The 20,009-nt window shown below is 41.1% G+C and overlaps 1 protein-coding gene across 3 annotated transcripts in view; it reads left to right on the forward strand.

Annotated features, from left to right (window-relative positions):
• Positions 1–20,009, forward strand: part of flt4 (fms related receptor tyrosine kinase 4) — a 69,653-nt gene that overhangs the window by 8,905 nt on the left and 40,739 nt on the right. For 2 of the 3 annotated variants that reach the window (XM_088388154.1, XM_088388160.1), the window contains exon 1: positions 4,704–4,958. The exons of the other annotated variant lie outside the window; for it this stretch is intronic. In XM_088388154.1, coding sequence (XP_088244280.1) covers positions 4,901–4,958 — 58 coding nt within the window. In that variant the 5' untranslated portion in view covers positions 4,704–4,900. Of the gene's footprint in view, positions 1–4,703; positions 4,959–20,009 lie in introns of those variants that run through there. 3 annotated transcript variants of the gene reach the window in all.

Genomic DNA, 20,009 nt, shown 5'->3' on the forward strand with positions numbered 1-20,009 from the left:
TGTTCCGCAGAAGTATGTGAATATTTGACTGACCTCTATTACTACATTAATGCTGATGTTTGCAAGAAAACTGGGATAACATAATTTCCCACATATCAGTGTTGTGTTGCCTCCAAATGCTACCTTAATGTAGAATAAGATTTGCGCAAATCTGGTAATAACTTCATGGGACCAAAACTAATGTAATAAATGACCGTTACTGTGACCAGTCACGCTGAATTTGAAAGGCTTAATTGTGCATTACTTGCCCGCAGCGAAGTGGTGCCATTGCAAAGGTAATTCAAAGATTTTTTTTGCCCCCAAAGATGCCTATTGTACTCTAAAATGAGGATTTAAAAAAAATATGACCAGTGTCCATATACTGCATCTCTTTAAATAGCACAGCAGGAGGCTGAGAGGGAAAATTGAGCCAAAGCCAGATTACCGTCTGGCTATAAAAGATTACCTTGGGCAATTTACCCTGTGCCGTTAGAATGATTTTTCTTCCCCAATCTGCTGGGAAAACGGTGGGGCTGCAATTGTAAATTGTAAGACCATTTTGATGTCTACGATCACACATTATTATGTGTGTTGAAGAGCGAGTTCACTGATTAGGAATTGACCTGTAGATTGCCTTGTTGCTTGTATGGAGTGTTTTTATAATGTATCTCCTAATGTGTCACAATCAAAATGAAGAGCCACAATCCAGCGGCCAAAAAAGCTAAAAATTGCTAAGCTTATGTATATTACTTCCTAGAACCACTATGCTTTTAAATTCTATGTATTTTCTGGCAGTCTTGATGCCCTGAGGCACCATGCTGCATTTCCCAGCTCAGTTTTTTTCTTTTTTCATGCCTGGACTTGTGCACCTTTCACCTACGTACATGGCCACAGTGCATCAGCTGAAAATGAAATACCAAAGTCGTGTGATTCGCTAACAGCTGAGGCTGGCTTCTAATCATGGTAAGTGTATATCTTTGGTGAGAAGATAAAAAAGATAAAGCGCACCGGATTTCAAACTGCAAGCCACTTTATTTGTACTGAGAAGCAACTGCTTGGAAAATGTTCATTTTAGCACAATTGCTCTTTGTAGTTTTTGGGAAAGGTTGTTAACAAACATGACCAAGACTTGCTTGTGGGGTTGATTTGGAAAATGTCCAATAGAAATCATTCCAGAGAGCACTATCGTTTTGTGTGCCTCACTGCAAGCAGCGGTCATTTCTTCTTCATTTTTCTGTTGGCCTCGCTTAGTTTGTGAGAAGGCAGTTTGTCGCCAGTGTTAAGTCAAAAGGTCTTGCAAAATTATACTTTGATAGAGGCTTAAAAAAAATAAAAGGAATCTTTTGGCACATCAAAAACATTATCAGTACCAGGTTGTGCTTAGCTCTGTAGAGGTAATAATAGGTTTTCACTCCTGAAAGTCTCTTGCCAAAGGTGCTGCAGTTGTTAGATGAAAGATGTTTGCTGCCACAATAAGCAGGGAAAAATGTTGGATGTATATAAGCGTGCTGGGAGGAGGCTGGCATGCTGCATGGTGCCGGACAGACCCACTGGCACGCACCTCGGAGTTAACCACTTGCGAGCATGAGCGACATCCTTCCTTTGCTGCTGGGTTTGGATCCCGAATGTGTTTCCTGGCCCGCAGAGGAGCCGGATGGACTGTTGGCACCTCAAGGACGGGTCCTTGACTCTTTAAGTTGTCTCTTAGGAGCCTGCCGCATTATAAACTTTTTGGAAATGACACAGCAGGGACCACCGCGGAGCAGCCCCGCATGACCGCTGCTGGCTGTTGTTTGTTATCGCTTTTTTGCACGGATGGCTCGTCTAAATGCTGATGAGCACACTGCAATATTCTATTGGACACTTGAGTGTTTTCTCAACTTTATGACATTATTGGTTTTATATTTGGGATGAGATTTGGTAACTCCCAGCACAACGTTTTGCTAAACTATCAATGTGATTTAGTGTGTTTATCTTGCTCTGAAGCTACAGAGCCCAGGGGGTGAGAGCTGGGGAACATTTTAATTACAACCATTCAATCTCAACATTATGATATAAGGTCACAGGGGTGGCTTGCCGTGAAGGATCCGGAGAAAAACCACGCACAATGATCTCACGACCGTTTGTTATTCCTCACTCTCCTTAGTTTCTTTGTGCCTGTGGTTTATTCGCTGTCACCAAAGATAATAAAATTGAGAAAGACAATCAGGCATGTCCCGGGATTCTGTTAAGCATGCCTGAGCGTGGAGTCATACAGCTATACTAATAAGACAAAAGGATTTCAATTTCGGGGGTGAGGGAGGGGGTCTCGATTTTCCTCACTTACCGTGCTGGGAATTAAACATTTATCATATTCGTGTTTTGCTCAGCGGCACAAATTGCTTAATAAATGACAACACCTACGTGAAAGACTGGGCACGGTGTGTGTTCAGCGTGCATCAACCTTATCTTCAGCGTCTCTTGTTATGACAGCCTCTCTGTTTACACAGTCACATTTAACATACTCAAAGTCATGACACAGCAGGGAGTGACTGGCTGGCACTTTTCTTCGATATAGTTCTAAACTAAACTCATTTACATTCAGGAAACTGTGTAGTGGGTGGAGGAGAGTCTTAAATTACCTTCTGTCGTCTGGAATTTATATTGTATTGAACAATGTGTACAGTACAAAAGTTAGTGTGCTTTCAAAAAATGAATAGCAGACGTTTCGACCTACACAGATAAAACCTTCGGGATAATGAAGAGATTTATTACCTTGTGTAGAAATAACAACTGACCTTACTATAATATGGGTGTAGAATGCGATTCATCTTGCATTTATTTGCATCTTCTAAATGCCTGTGGTAACTCTGTACTAATGTATGTTGACATTAGGAATGCTGAGCAATTAGAAATTCCCTTCAAAACATTTCTGGCACAAGCGTAAGGACGTACGGTATAGTTACCTCAGCCTCAGGACGTACGGTATATTTACCTCAACCTCAGGTATAGTTATTTCTTTGCCAGAAAGTATGTTTCTACAAAAACAGCCTTACCAACTTTTTTGTGAGGAGGTGTGTGACAATATCATTTCAATGTTGGTTGCAGAGGTGATGGTTCCCTTCTTTTGGCGCACAGTATTTGGGCATTTTCACTCTTGAATGGCAGCATTACTTTTTGCTATTTACACAACTGCCAATGCCTTTCTACACTTGTGACAAGTAAGATTGTTAAAAAGGAGCTGAACTCAAGATGTCAACACTTTCTGTTACAGTGTCCTCATTTATACATTGAAAGGGTACAAATCAAAACAACATTTGGTCCAGAAATAATCGGGATGTCATTTTTGGGAAAAATGTGTGCCTTATTTGTGCTGAATATCAGCTTGTCTGTACGGCACGGTGGTACTCTGGTTAGCACGTCCGCCTCACAGTTCAAAGGTGAGGGTTCGATTCCGGCTCCGGCCTTTCTGTGTGAACTTTGCATGTTCTCCCTGTGTCTGCATGGGTTTCCTCTGTGTACTGCGGTTTCCTCCCACATTCTGAAGATATCTACGGTAAGCCGATTGACCACTCCAAAATTTCCCTTTGGTGTGATTGTGAGCGTGAACGGTTTGTCTGTGTGCCCTGTGGTTGGTCAGCGACCAGTTCAGATTATTTATCACGTACCGTCTTCAGACTGCTGAGATAGGCTCCAGCACGCCCACAACCCTCGTGTGGAAACGCGGTTCAGAAGATGAATGAATGAATGAATCGACTTGTCTTTTGTTCCCCTAAATAAATTCTAGCCCTAGCTTTTTTACAGAGCTAGGAAATCCGTCCATATAAGGCTCATTATTCAAAAAGACACCGGACTGGATCAGTTTACAAATTTGTGCCAAATTTTGCAGCACATCCGGCCATTGTCTGGTCCAGTTATATTTTGCTCTCTGAGTTATGAAGTTATGAAGCGATCTGGATTTCATTTTTGCAAGGCAAGGCACGGCAGCTTTATTTATATAGTACTATACCACAGTTCATATACAGGGCAGCTCAATTTGCATCACACAACAAAACAAACACCTAAAATAATTTTTCATCACATTTAAAAGCAAAGTATACAAGCAGATTTGACGAGAAAATATTCATTAATTAGCAGAATATTCCCTATCAATGACCTTATTTTATTTATTTTGCATTTTGTCTAAAACCCACCAATTTCTGTCGAGGCAATCCTGGTTCATTTTCCATCTAATTAGGAGAAGACATCCAGATAAGGTGACAGTCTATTTTTTAAATGTATTTATCACTAGCTAATTTGCATTTTTGTTAGACAGTTCACAATGTTTGATTAATGTGTGTTTCTTTTTATTCGGATGGGCACTATGCAAGTTGATAATGGGTATCATCTTTAATGGATAGTACTTTTTCATTCTTAGTAGTACATTACAGAGTCTGTACTTTAAGTAAATTGAAAAACTTTAATACTTTTACTTTCATAGCAGCTAAATTACCTGAACATATACTTTAGTATGAGTACTTTTTCTACCTCTGTACACCATCGTCAAGATCTTTAGGATAACATTAGGCTTTATATTACGGCATGTCACCATTATTATACACACACGCTTGAATGATTGCTCCAGTCATGAGCAAAGGAAAGGGAACTCATTCACTTCCTATGCATCCTTTCCACAAACCAGCGCCCACCACCCCTACTTAGAAACGCACACACACACACGCGTGCAACATTTGGGATCTGCCCCATGTCCAGAACACAAGCACGCATTGTACGCGTCGTGTGGCCGAGTTTGACCTGAGTCGACTGCTCTGTGGACGCACAATACCATCAGCCCACACAGTAGCCCCCACCTTTTCTTTTTTTAACTCCAATTATTTACACGCACGCAATTTAGTGGAATCACCGTCCAACCTGTTGCACTTGTGAAGCGGAGTCATTGGAGATGAAGACACATGTGAAGTTTTTCTATCGCACGTGGATTGGAGTTGCTTACGCAGCAGGTGAGAAGATTGCAAAAACTAAATTTAATGTGCAAAAAGTTGAAATGAAGGGCGCAAAGTTTGAGCTTTCCGTATTATTTTAAATAATGTGAGATGGATGGATGGATGGATGGATGGATGGATGGATGGATGGATGGATGGATGGATGGATGGATGGATGGATGGATGGATGGATGGATGGATGGATGGATGGATGGATGGATGGATGGATGGATGGATGGATGGATGGATGGATGGATGGATGGATGGATGGTCAGACGAACGGGCGGATTGACTGAATATAAAATGACAAATGAATATAATCAGTTATTTTCACATGGGTGGCAAAGTGATGCTCTGGTTAGCATGTTCACCTCACAGTTCAGGGTTTGATTCCAGCCTTTCTGTGCGGAGTTTGCATGTTCTCCCTGTGCCTGCGTGGCTTTCCTCCGGGTACTGCGGTTTACTCCACATTCCAAAAACATGCATAGTAGGCCGATGGACCACTCCAAATTGTCCGTAGGTGTAAATGTAAGTGTGAATGGTTGTTTGGCTTTACGTGTGCCCTGTGATTGGCTGGCGACCAGTTCATTGTATTTATTGCCCACTGCCTGAATTCAGTTTCGGTTTGGCTACATCGCAGCCACGATCCTTACCGTAACGATACCGTAATTTTCGGACTAAAAGTCGCTCCGGAATATAGGTTGCATTAGCCGGAGTACAAGTCAGATTTTGGGGAAAATTTATTCGACAAAATCCAACACCAAGAACAGACATGAACGAGCAACAACAGGCTAAACGATAGGTATGCTAATGTGACATAAACACAAACGAAGAGCTGAGAACGGGCCTGACGTAACATTCAGAGTTATTCAAATAACAATTAGATAAATAACACGTTTATAAAACCATCTGTGTCACTCCAATTCATTAAATCCATCGATCGTCCTTTATGGAAACGATGCCGCGTATGCGCCGCGCCGCTGACGTCTAAATATTCTAAATATTCTACAGACCCATATAACGATATATAAAGTATATATCAAATAACAATCATATAAACAACAATATTATCAAACTATCTGTGTCACTCCAAATCATTAAATCCATCGATCAAATTCCTCGTCCTTTGTCAACAATGCCGCGCGTGCGCCCTGACGTCAGCCTCATCGTTATTCCACAAATCTAGTATATAACTATATTATAGCGTTAACGAAGTACAAGGAAAGACATGGGTTTGATAAATGTCTCTTTATTTAACAAAACAAGAGTTCAACGAGCCAACAAGTACAGAACTGTAACGATAAAAACATATACAAGTTGCTATACGAACTAAAATATATCAAATAACTATAACATAAATAGTTCACCGCCACACGGCCCCAAGCACCGGCGTCGACTTCCAGGTCTGTGGCGACGTGGACTTCCATCCCTGGAGGTGGCACTTCTAGCCACGGAGGTGGAAGAGAACTCCATAGAATAGGACCGGGCGTGCGTAAAAGCCATGTCCGAGCCCCATCCACCGTCCCCGGACAGCCACCCGGCTGAGCACCGGCAGCAGACTTCCATCCACGGAGGTGAAATAGAGCTCCGTAGAGCAGGACCAGGCGTGCGTAAAAGCCATGTCCGAGCCCCATCCACCGTCTCTGGACAGCCACGCGGCCGAGCGCCAGCCCCCGACTTCAATCCACAGAGGTGAAAGAGAGCTCCGTAGAGTAGGACCGGGCGTGCGTAAAAGCCATAATAGTTTTTCAAACCTTCCAACTGGATAAGCAATTCTGCTGTGTATAAACATTCTGTGAGGCACCAGGAGGAGGCATGATGTTGTCATGTGTAGTTGTTTTTAATGTCTTCCCAATTGCGTTGAGTGCGCTTACACCACAGGCCTACACATCGTGTGCATGTAGGTCATACTGTGAATACAGTGTCAGAGTGGTGCAGATTGGATTGATGTGGAGGAGGCACAGGTCTGCCTTGGATTGGTGAAAGGAGAAAGGATGTCAAATGATAGTTTTGTTGATTTGGCTGTGTAGCTGAAAAATTTGTTTCAGAAAGCCTTGCCACTCTAACTGTGATGTCTGCAGTTATTTGCAGTCTCACTCAAGAAAGCCTTAATGTGCACGTTGGAGTCGTTCATCATAATCATTACGGCTCAACAGCTGTTCAGGAAGTCAATTTTTTTTAAGGACTATTTTCTAAAATCCCAACTCCCATATGTGTTTTGTGTCACTAATTGTTGGTGTATGTGCAGGCAATGCTGCTCATAATCTATTCGTGGCAACGATACTTGTCAGGTGTAGCGTATGCATAGCCCAGCAAGGTATTTTGGGAAAGTCTCTGTGATTCTGAAAAATTTCATGATCACTGATTCTCTGTTTTGCTATCCAATATGTTTTAAGGAGCCGTAAAATGCGAACATTGAGTTGGAAACTGTGCTGCGAAAGAAAAAAAGTTTGTATCGATTACAATTACTTGTGCGGTAGGGGACCACTAGTGGGCATCTTCCCCAGTTAAGATGCCACTTAATGTTTTACAATCTGTTGTGTAAAAACTAAGTTGTAGTCTTCTGTGATTGCCCCCCAGATGTGTTTACTTTGGCATTTGTCTTATGTGTATATTATGTTGATATTAAAAAACGTATTTTCAAATCCCAAAGACATGTCTTTCAACACTCCAGACAGTCCAGGTACCAATTTAGATTTATTTCTATTATTTTTAAAATCTTTTCAAATGTTAGGCTAAAGGAGGGTCTGAAGATGGCTGTCTTTCTGTGTGTGTGTTTGTCGGGGGGGGGAGGGGGGGGGCACCATGTCTAAAATGCTGTTGTGTTTATGAAACGTATCCATCCATTTTTGATAGCATCTGTCAACCGTCCTGGGTGAGCCGGAGTTTATGCAAGCCGACTTTATGCAAGAAGCAGGATGCACAGTAGGCTGGTTTCCAGCCAATTGCAGTCATACTTAATACCAACAGCAAAGGGCTTAGAACACATGCTTTTCCAACCCACTTAACACTCCCATGTTATTTTCTCCATGCACACGCATGACATGAAAAGAACAGTTCATGTGTGGGAGTGACACAAGTGTAGTCGCTGACCTTGCATCATTATGATGAGAGAGCGAGAGTGGTGGTTGGTCGTTTGTTGCCTACATGAACTTGTCATCTTTGTGAGACGGATTGACACACTTCTGTTGCTTCAAGCATTAAACTTCAAGCCAATTTTCTAATTTCGCTCTTTCATGCCTCCCTGCCTTGAGTTTGAAAGACGGTGCTACTATCATAAAAGCGGTGGAATTTCTTGCCTTGTAAAAAGTGCAACTTGGCTGGTGTAAAAGATTAAATTGCATTGAGTCTGCAGTATATGACAGATTGATCGCTGCTCGGCTTCCTTATGTTTGTTGGAGCATAATTAGCCATTGAAAGACGTGCTGATGAAATGAGCACATGAGAGGGAGCAGAGATTTTCTTTTGATGATGTCAATGTTGCTTTAAGATGTTTTAAGTATGCGTACTGTACTTTCACTTGACTCATACCCGAAATGTGACACTCAGTTCTGGTATTATTGCAGTGGCCCACTTTTATGTTTGACTTATTAGAGCCAACAGCATGCTTGAGGGCATGTCCTCAAATATTTTCTTCTATCAGCCCGAGAGTAAAAAATTGGATGGAGAAATTCTGCTGCCCCATTTGGGAAGTTTGCCGCAGTCCAAATAAACGGAGTCCAGGACTTCATTCATCACGAGTGCTGAGCAGCGAGGCCTCTCCGGGCATATCTGTGTCTAGTCAGTCGCTTTCACATCAGGTTAGAGGACCAACAGCCCAAACATGACCAAAGCTGAGAGATAAGCTCTTTCAACTGCAGGAATTCACAGACAGGGCCAAGCATGTGTCCTCGTTGGTTGAAGAACGCTGATGAAAACCATCTGTGGCGTTTTTTGTGCGCATCAATATATATATATTGCAATAAACCATTTTATTCGTGATACTTTGGTTCCACAATGGCCATGGAACAAGTGATATTGCTTGCTGCGCTGACGTCAGTTTAAAAAAAAAAACATACGCAGCGGCAGCACCTCATGCAGGGTCTCGTTAGCATCGCTATCTGGGGTGGTAACTGCACTGAACAGAACTTGAAGGCCCTGCAGCACATAGTGAATACGGCTGGTAAGATTATTGGTGCTTCGCTCCCCTCCCTGAAGGACATTTACACCTCCCATCTCGCCCGCAAGGCAACCTCGATTGCGAGAGATGTGAGTCACCCGGCTCACTCTTTGTTTGACCTTCTGCCCTCTGGGAAGAGGTACAGGAGCCTGCGCTCCCGCACCACCAGACTCGCCAACAGCTTCTTTCTCCAGGCTGTTAGGACCCTGAACTCGCTACCCCCTTCTGCGTAGCATGCGGCACTGTTGCGCTATTTTCTGGAATGTCTGCTGTACGCTCACTTGCTCCTTTTTTTGCTCCTCTTATTTATTTATTTATTTGTTGTGTTATTTATTCATTATTTATTCGGCACGCTGTTGTTATACTTGTTTACTTGTTTGTCTGTTGTGGGCCATGTCTTGTCACCGTGGGATAGCGGGGAACGAAATTTCGGTTTCTTTGTGTGTCTTTGGCATGTGGAGAAATTGACAATAAAGCTGACTTTGACTTTGACTTTGACTTATCTTCTGGACAAACTGTAAACACCACATGAATGGAATAAAGATCAAATCCCTCTACCCACATTCCTTCTTTCACTGCATCTAACCATCAATAGTGCCATTTTTCCTCTGTTCATTCTTCTGTCTGTTCTCACTTCTTCCCTCCTTTCCTTTCATTTATTCATTGATCCATCCATCCATCCATCCATCCATCCATCCATCCATCCATCCATCCATCCATCCATCCATCCATCCATCCATCCATCCATCCATCCATCCATCCATCCATCCATCCATCCATCCATCCATCCATCCATCCATCCATCCATCCATCCATCCATCCATCCATCCATCCATCCATCCATCCATCCATCCATCCATCCATCCATGTATCCCTTTTCCTTCGTCTTTATCGCTTTTGAAAAAAAAATACTCTGGGGAAATGTTTAATTTCCATGTTTATTTTCTGTTTCAAATGCATCTTGTCTTTCCATCCAAATTCAACCTGACTTTGATTTTACACTCAACAACAACAAAATAACCTTGTCATCATAACCTATTCAGCAAGAATGAACCTTTCATTAGAATTGCACATAAATAGACACGCAAGTCAAGTCAAGTCAAGTCAAGTTTATTTGTATAGCCCTAAATCACAAGCAGTCTCAAAGGGCTTCACATAGACAAAAATTGACAATTATTCTCAAAGCATCCCCTGATCTTAAGCTCTCAAAAGGGCAAGGAAAAACTCAAAAAAACCCTACCAGGGGAAAATGAGAAACCTTGAGAAGGGACCACAGATGGAAGGATCCCCCTTTCAGGATCACCAGGTTGCAATGGATGCAGAGAGGGCACAAATAATACAGAATATGAAAATCAATGAAAAAATGGATGTCCAAGTCAAAGCGAAGAGCTGGAAATGCTTCCACTATGGCAAATTACCATTAAGTTGACATTGTTTGCATTGCTTACCGTTTTCACGAGTCCACAACTTCTCCCACATTGTGTTGATGCCAATAATAAACTTTGAAAACATAATGTACAGCAGCCGAAGAAAATATTGAAGTCAAACCATCAGACGGCGAGCAGTATTTTTTTGCTGTCTTGATCTACTGTTGCTTGAACATTCCACACACATTGGAATAAAGACTGGATCCTAAACATGGGGACTGTTCCGTGAACATTATAATGCTCCCAAGTGCAATGTTGCTTAGCAACAAGCATCGTTAAAACACTCAGAAGCATAATGAGAGCCACCTTTGCTATTTTGTTCCAAATGCTTCCCAGTTGCAGGCAGCAGAATGATTGTGATTTGATTGCATTCACACTTAACCTATCTCGCCTCTTGTCTCGTCATGTAACCGCGCTCGTTATTAATAGGTCAGAGTTCCCTGGGAAAATGGCTTCCCTCCCTTTAGGCATTACGCATGCTGTAGTGTTGACCCAGCGTACTTGACTTTGTCTCTCTGCCGCACTTCGGTGCCACCTGCTGCAGTGATTCACCTCTCAGTAGCGTCAACTTTTAATTGTGAGCACAGTCCGCAGGAATCGGATAACAAGTACACTTGAAACTGTAACCTTTAGGGAATTGGTGCAGTTTGACAATTTGAGGACCTTTGGAACCATTTTGGAAGCCTTCATCTTTAGGACTTTTTGTGCTCAAAGGGACATTTCTAATTGCCATGTCATCAAAATGTCCTCACTCACGATGGATGTGTTCTCAGTAGGGGGACAGTGCTAAAAATGATGGCATGCAAAAATGGACAGCGACAGAGCAGCAGTCTTCCTGTGTGGCAGGTACAGGAAGAAAAAAGGCTGGGACAGAGGAAGCTGAACCAGATGGCTTGTCGCCACATCCTTAATTTGGCACCATTCCCCTTGCAGGATGTTGGAAAGACCAAACTGCCCCAATAGTGGAGAGTACAGGGTCATAGTGGATGTCATCCCCCTTCACGGGAACAATGAAATCAAAGCCGAGCTGCCAGTCACGCCGTCTCCCTGCTCCACCCGGCCTTGTGTCCAGATGACGGAGGAAGCAAACCCTTTCTTTTAGGGGAGTCAGAGGGAGTATGTTATGGGCCCAGCCTGGGTGACTCCACATCCAGAGAGCGGGTCTGCTCTGTGGCCTACATGGCCTCCCGCCCTTCACCGGACATGCACGGTGCCCCAGTTTTGGCCCTTGGCCAAATTTCTCATCACTGACATGACTGTGTTGCAGCTTTTGTGGGAAAGCTGTTATCAAATCCATTCAGTGGTTTCTCATTCAGGCATACACCTTCAATCGGGAACATGAGCGGAAGCAAAACCTGTCAGTCTTGGAATAAATAGTACAGCTAACTGCAACAACAATATATTAAAAAAAATCCCTTAATGGCTCAATCCCATGATGCATCTTTTATTCTTGTTTGTTTACGCAATGTTACTATTTTCCTGTTCCTGCCATACGACTGCTCAGGGAGCAAAGTACGGCGGAGCAAGGAAACGCGATCGGCAATATCTCCTTCGCTGTCCATGAAAAAGGGAAGTGGGAGACGAGCGGCTATAATAAAGAAAACAGGAAATTTGCTCGCCATGAAAAACACAGCACTGCTTTTCACATAAGCTTTCATGTGCCTTCCTCCGTTCCCATGAAGAGAAGGATTCGGTTTTGATGACGCCCGCCTTGCATTCGTCTGCCTGTCAAAAGGAGCTTTACATTTTTAACTGGCTTAGAGTGCCGCGTGTGGCGGCTTTTCTTTGCACATGCACATGTGATTTATCTATAGTCAGCAGGTGTGTTGCCCCATATTGGTTTGAAGCCAGAGGTCAGTGTTCCTTGACGGAGACCACACAACAAATACGAGCCAGGAAGGCAGCTCGGCAATATAGAAGATAAGTCCACAGTCTTGCGAAGTGCCGAATGCAGTCTACATATATATTTGTATCTGTATATTTTTTAATTTTCACAGAATATTTGTGCTTGTATTTTATTCATACACTCATACAGAGTATTTGATTCTTTACAGGGGTACAAAAAACTTTGAAACATTAATAATAAAAAAACAAGTCGGAATAGTGTTGTGGGGGAATACGCTCAATAAATATGAAAAATACAAATGTACACTTTTTGTGTAGTAAGAAAAAATTGAATTTTATCCAAGAAGAAGATACGGGATGTTAGTTGAAGCGGACTATCTTGAAGAAGCTTTTAGAAATACAGTGACATTAACATAAAGTAAATCAGATTAAAATTTAACAGTTTAATGACGAGTGTTATTAAGGATGTAAAATTGGATGAAAATGGGCTCTTGCCATCATTTCTGTTTTTTGGGGAAATTAACAATCAATTCATTATGTATATATACACACTTACACTACAGTGGCTACTTAGTGTAGTGATGCTTCTGCTCTCCTTCCATTCTGTTTTGTCTCAAGAAAATCTGATAAATTACTTCAAATGGTGGGAAATGGAAATAAAAAAAAAGATTGCATTGATATCTGCGGTGGTTATACATGGAAATGTTCATTTTCATAAGCCTCTTTTCGTTTGGTGCCTCTGCTCTCGTGGTGTTGTTTTTAAAAATTCATTGACTTTCTGTTTCATCAGAAGGGTTCTACGGAATAGGGGCAATATTTGAAATTCATCCCTGCTTTGTGTGTGTGTGTGTGTGTGTGTGTGTGTGTGTGTGTGTGTGTGTGTGTGTGTGTGTGTGTGTGTGTGTGTGTGTGCGCGCGCGCATCTTTTTTTGGTCTTACAATTACACAGAACTGTAAAGCTTAAAAGAGATGATACCACACCACAGCGGGATAGAAATTACAGGCAGAAGTTATGCAAAGACAATTAAGCAGCCATGAATGATATTTGCAGTTTTAACGCAGGATCTGAGCTTGAGGCAAATATGCACAAAAGCACATCAGCATATTTTGCAGGCTGTTGTACATATACACCCTTAACTAATTAGTTTAATTTTCCCTTAAACCAAATTGTAAATGTTTATTCTGCTGCTATTTTCATTTTGACACCATCCAAATTGCATATCATTCTTTGCTGAAACTCAAGCTGTAACAATAAGTCTTTGTCTTATTTTTCAGTGGTATAGTGAAAGTTAATGCTGATACTTAGCTAATGTGTAACATTAGCTAGCACACTAGCATGGGAAAGAAAGCAGTTAAGTTCTTTAATAGTAGGTGAGGGGCGACTGATGCTATTTGCCCACTGGGATTTGTTTTATTATTATTATTATTATTATTACTATTATTATTATTATTATTATTACTACTATTATTCTTCTTCTTATTATTATTATTATTATTATGAAAACCTGATGTTAAAGTTAAAATCCCAATGATCGTCACACACACATCTGGGTGTGGTGAAATTTGTCCTCTGCATTTAACCCATCCCCGTGTGATTTTGATCCATCCCCTGGGGGAGAGGGGAGCAGTGAGCAGCAGCGGTGCCGCGCTCAGGAATCATTTGGTGATCTAACCCCCCAATTCCAAGCCTTAATGCTGAGCACCAAGCAGGGAGGTAATGGGTCCCATTTTTAAAGACTTTGGTATGACTCGGCCGGGGTTTGAACCCCCAACCTTCCAGTCGTGGGGCGGACACTCTACCACTAGTCTACTGAGCTGGTGAGAAAAAATGTGCTGCAGAAAAAAGGCTGATTCAGAATACGCACCAAAAATCTGACATTTCCTTGCATATCTGATTAAATAAAGTAGGAAACATTTGTTGAGCAACGTTATCTTTAAACATGTATATTTACAAACATATCTTGGCTTTAGTATGTCTTTCATTAATGTTTAAAATGCACCATATATTAAGTTTTGAGGACTGATTGATCCATATGGTAGAAACTTATTCTTGTATCCAGCCATAGAAAAAAAAACCCCAAAAAGAAACGCATTATAATAATATTCTTTTAACTTTTAGTTCAGCCTCAAAACTTTTCTAGGCCACTCATTTTCTTATCCAAATAAAGATATTTTCTTGGATGAGCTGGTGAAGGCCACATGCTTATGAAGTCATCTTCCAAAGTGAGAATGACTTTTCCCAAGAGCACAAACACTGCATGACTCAAGGGAAATGTCTGGTTTTCAAAGAACTATTCAGGGAACTATTACTTTTATTTTTTTCTGTCCTGGAGAGATTGAATCATTCTTTAGAAAGTGGTGATCCTAATTTTTGAAAGACTGCATTCTTGTCTCTGTACCAGCTGCAAGAATGCATGCGAAACGAAAGAATGACACTTCGCTATTTTCCGGCCCCCTGCCATGTGTTTAATTTGTAACGTAGTTGTCAACAAGCCAACCATCTTACAGTTTTAGGTAATCCCCCTGGAAAATGCTTGGCTGCGAAAGCCCTTTGCAAATGCCGATTCACTCAAGGGTCAGCTGGAATTGTTTTTGGCACAAAAATAACCCGACACACCCCCGTGCTCCACCCTGTTTGTACGGATTTGAGCAATGCATTTCATGATTTAAAAAAAAGGCCTTCCTAAAATCACATGCAAACACCAATTTCATCTTCTCCTCTGCATGCTTCACCAAACTGGCAAGCTCAGCTCCAGCCCTTGGGATGATCTCCTTTCTAAAGCTTTGCTAAAGTTAGAAAAAATCAGTTCAAGTGTTGTGTAATTTACTTTAAAGCCACTGTGGACATGAAGTTGCATTTCATATATTCAACTGTCATTTGCCACTAAACCAATGGCAACACTCATAAAACACTGAAATATTTATCAAAAAACAGTCAGCACTTGTAGCACTACAATTGTAATATTACAAGAAAAAAAGACCACATTTTATGTGATGAACTTCAAACCATACTCAAATACAGGCTTCATCTTACAGGGTAAAATCAAATTATGTTTTAAATTGTATATATATATATATATATATATATATATATATATATATATATATATATATATATATATATATATATATATATATATATATATATATATATATAAGTTGTGATAATATAGGAAAAACTCACCCAGAGGTTCACAGGAATAACGTTGAAATAAGAAAGAAAATAGCCTACAGAATCTCAAAATTTAGCACTTTAAAATTGTCAACAAAAATGTAAGAGTTAAATTAAAACAATAAGAAATGACAGTTATGCTGTTATAGTATCACATGAAAAACATTTGTCATTTATGACAATTTAATTCAAATGAATTTTACTTGAATAAGGTCAAAATGTTATGAGTCAAATTTTAATTTCTTTAGGAAAAACTGCATCTAAGCAGGCTAAGGATTAAATTAAATGATTCCCACTTCTAAATAAAATAAAGATGAATGTCAACCTAAATAGCAGTTTAAAATTAAGTAGGTCTTAAAGATAATCACAAATGTATTGATTGAACTTTAAACAATTTAAATACTGCCAAAGCACATTTGCGCAGTGATTTAAGTCTGCTTCAAAGTTGAGAGGATGATTGAAATATATGCTCTCTTGTTGGTGTGTTTTTTTTTTTTTTTTTTCCAGGTGTATTTTAGGTTTATTGAAGACTTCATCGTCTACAAGTCTATGTATGAGTGAGACTGGTCAGAGCAAACCTGGTATAAAAAACTGTGGAAAAAGTGACCACTGCAACAGAGTGTGAAGTGGAGGAGTCATGGCTGTGCATATTCATTTTGGTCAGCGTGTCAGAGAACAACCTAGGCTTGGTGACCTCATCTGTTTTTCTAATACATTTTTAATCTCAATAGTGGCTGCAAAAAAAGAGAGAAACACATTCTTAAATTCCAGCATTCGGGGCGACTAAACAATGGCCCATCAAAGTCCCCTGGACCGTGACCTTACAAGAAAATGACTGCTCCTTAACATCCTAAAACCTAATTAAACCAAAGACTGCCCTTTCAAGATTAGAAAAATAATTAAAAATGGCATTTCAAGCGTTGACATCAATGTTCTCCTATTCAAAAACTGAATATCATCAACTGCCATCCATCATTGCGACCGTTCCAGTATTTATGTTTTAAATACCAAAGAGCAGATGTATTGGTAAGGACTTGCCCTTTCTTCATGATTCATCTTCAAAATATTTGCATCCACAAGTCAACTACTGAATCTTTTTCAGACTGGAGCCTCGTCTCTACATTGAGAGATGCCAGTTGAGGTGGCTCGGGGCATCTAATCAGGATGCCCCCTAGACGCCTCCCTGGTGAGATGTTCCGTCCACATCACACTGGGAGTTTACAACATTGGTGACGCTATCTTCTCCTTCTGCTGTGACTGCTATAAAATTCGAAGAGCAGAAGCCGAGGGCTGAACAAGAGCGTGTTTGCTTTTGTATTCATGAACACATGTATTTTTGAGAGCATACGAGTCGATCGTGGCATTTTAAATAGACTCACAATTTGCATCCTGTCTGTCAGCCGTCGATCTCACAACTGATTGGATTGGGGAGGGAAGCATTCATCACGAAAACTGTCACCGGGAGCCTTATCACTTGGTACATGTCTTCCACAAGGAATAATAATGTCAATACTTTTGTTTGTACCTTGGAATTTACTCAGAAATATCAAGCAAAGCCGTTTGCTGAGTTGCTGGCTTAATAGGCGCCCATGGACATGGAAATTCTGATGATCGCCGAAATAACTGGAAACTGACTAAAGTCATAAGAAATAACATTCTACAAAAAATTAAATTAGTGGAATTCAGGTATTGTTTTTTTTTTTTCTTTCTGGTCCAGCATAATTATTTTGACTTCTGAAACCAGACTGAACAAAAAATGACGGTACCCTCATGTTAATTGTTTATTTATTCAATTTCTGCCGAATAACCTTTGGCTGCTATTACTGGAATCAAATTATTTCTGTAACTCAATGAGACAAGTCATATTTTGGCCCAATCCTCCAGAGCGAATTGCTCCATCTTGTCTCAGGTTTGAAGGGTTCCTTCCCGCAACTCCTCCCACTTATGCCCAGTAGGATTTACTGTATGTTCAGTCTAATATTTAGTTCCTTGTCATTATTTGATGGGTTTTGGGTAGTTTTACTTGCGATTAGGGTCTGTTGTTGTTGTTTTTTTCCGACACCAGCTAACGCATTTTACTCCACAGTTTTTTGATATTGTTGATTTAGCATGGGCTAACAGTGTTCCTTTGTCACAACCTGATTTTGGGTCACTGTGTCACCTGCAGTACTGTTTATTACTTCATAAATTCATTAGTCACTGATCATTCTTTGTTTTCTTTAGGATCAAATAGTTTGTCTTTTTCATGCCTGCGCTACTGGCTGTTTTTGTTGTAATATATATATATATATATATATATTTTTTTTTTTCCTAGATTATAAAATTTTAAAAATAGATTCTTGACTATTGGGCATTAGGAAAAATGGCACTCATTACATCCCACTTATTCTTTTTGCACCGTGTAAATTGGAAGTACTTTGAAGAAGTCTGTAAGGCTTAAGGGTACTAGAGTGTGGTGTGGATATTGTTAGGAAAATGTTGAGCTAAGCTGTTTGTTGCGTTAAGCAGAAAATCCTCAAACAAAATAGGTTGTGTCTAAAAATAGTGTCCGCTTGGCACCATACAGCAAAATGATGTTGTCACTGGGAAACAATTGTAATTAAAGGTTACACTATGTTTCCAGCAGTCATGGCAGCCCCATTGCGGACCAAAAACTTGGTTCATCGTGATAAATGGAATGGGCAAACACAACAGGCTTGTTAGAGCCTTGCAAAATGTTACGGTCCAAAGGTTTGCCAGGGCAATTACAAGATGAGAAACTGAGTCGGGCTGTGGTACAACAATGTGAACACAACAAAATCTGACAGTAGGTTATAAGCATATAAAAGTTTGGTGGCAGGATTGTGTGACATGAATTCCCCGGCATCTCGCGGCACTTAGTTGTGTCAAGCTGAATGATAAGTTCACTGTGTAGTGTGTATGTTTTCCATTACAATTTGAAGAGGTCTTTCTTGGCGGCCACCTGTGCTCGGCTCCATATGTTTTCCAATCATCTCCCTCAACCACTCGTGCCTTGTCCAAGTGATGCTCATTGTCCACAGTTGCTACATTGTTTTCTGGTTGCTGACAGCTGTCAAGTTCTCAAGTCATGTCGAGTTAAGTCATGATCGCATTGTTGGTTTGTTAAATTGAATGTTGTTTCCCAACTTAGTTGATTTGTTTTTTCACGCCCTCTGTCTTGTTTAGGTTCCTTTATGTTCTTTTGAGATTCAATTCCCATTTTTGAGTGCAATCCCGCCTTGCCTCCCTGATTTTGGGTCCTCACGCATAACCCTTACAAAACTATTATTTTTGATTATTTTATACAAGTTGTATAAGCAGCTCGGTGGCGCACTAGGTAGCACGTCCGCCTCACAGTTAGGAGGGTGCGGGTTCGATTCCACCTCCGGCCCTACCTGTGTGGAGTTTGCATGTTCTCCCCGGGCCCGCGTGGGTTTTCCCCGGGCACTCCGGTTTCCTCCCACATTCCAAAAACATGCTTGGTAGGCCGATTGAAGACTCCAAATTGTCCCTCGGTGTGAGTGTGAGTGCGATTGGTTGTCTGTCTCTGTGTGCCCTGCGATTGGCTGGCAACCAGTTCAGGGTGTCCCCCGCCTACTGCCCGATGACGGCTGGGATAGTCCCCCGTGGGGACTAAGCGGTTCAGAAAATGGATGGATGGATGGAAGTTGTATAAGACTTTGTTTTTGTAGTTGTAGTTTCTGTGTGTGTGGGAGGGGGTGTCACAGGGTTATTTATTTTCCCTAGGTGCAAGTCTGCTGTTTGGCTCTCAGCATCACTGGTGTAAGGAACAGCACACAAAACTTCTGGTGTGTTGGAGGGGTGTTGATGTGACGCCAGTTGGTAGCAAGTTCACATCGGCCTCGAGACAACTATAGTGGCTTTGCTTAGTGTCTGGGGTAGAGCTTGTGATCAGTGAAGGAGCAGCAGGAATTGCCTGCTGAGAGTCAAGCTGTGAAGAATTTATGGCCTAACACCATTTGCCACTTGAAGTCGTAATGCGTTTGTTTGCCAAGGTGCTCGCTGGTCCCAACTGTGAAAAAAAGACAACAAACTCAAGCTTGAGAAACGACAATGGCAATTGCCAAGGTTAGCAAATATATGAAAATGTCAAAGCAGATCATATCGGTGGAGTCATGGTTTACACATCGCCTTGGAATTCTGAGCTTCATGGTTCTCGCCCAGTCCTTTGTGGAGTTTGCAGGTTTTCCCTGCAAGTGTGTGGTTTTCTCTAGGTTCTCTTTCTCGTCATTTTTATTCCAGATCTATTCTGATTGAAACTGATGAAAGACAAACTAAATCCATGTGTGTTTTTGTTCCAGGCTGGCAACAGATTTTAATGCGTTCCTCCCTTCCGCAAAGTTTCATGGAGATATGGTTTTATAATTTTGCCATTAGTAAAAAAAAAAGTGAATGGCAATAATTACAATGCACATAGATAGTCTCAATAGGAATTCAACAGAATT

This window comes from Syngnathus floridae, chromosome 1 (assembly GCF_059516105.1).
Source record: "Syngnathus floridae isolate MCC-2025c chromosome 1, RoL_Sflo_1.0, whole genome shotgun sequence".
Taxonomy (NCBI): domain Eukaryota; kingdom Metazoa; phylum Chordata; class Actinopteri; order Syngnathiformes; family Syngnathidae; genus Syngnathus; species Syngnathus floridae.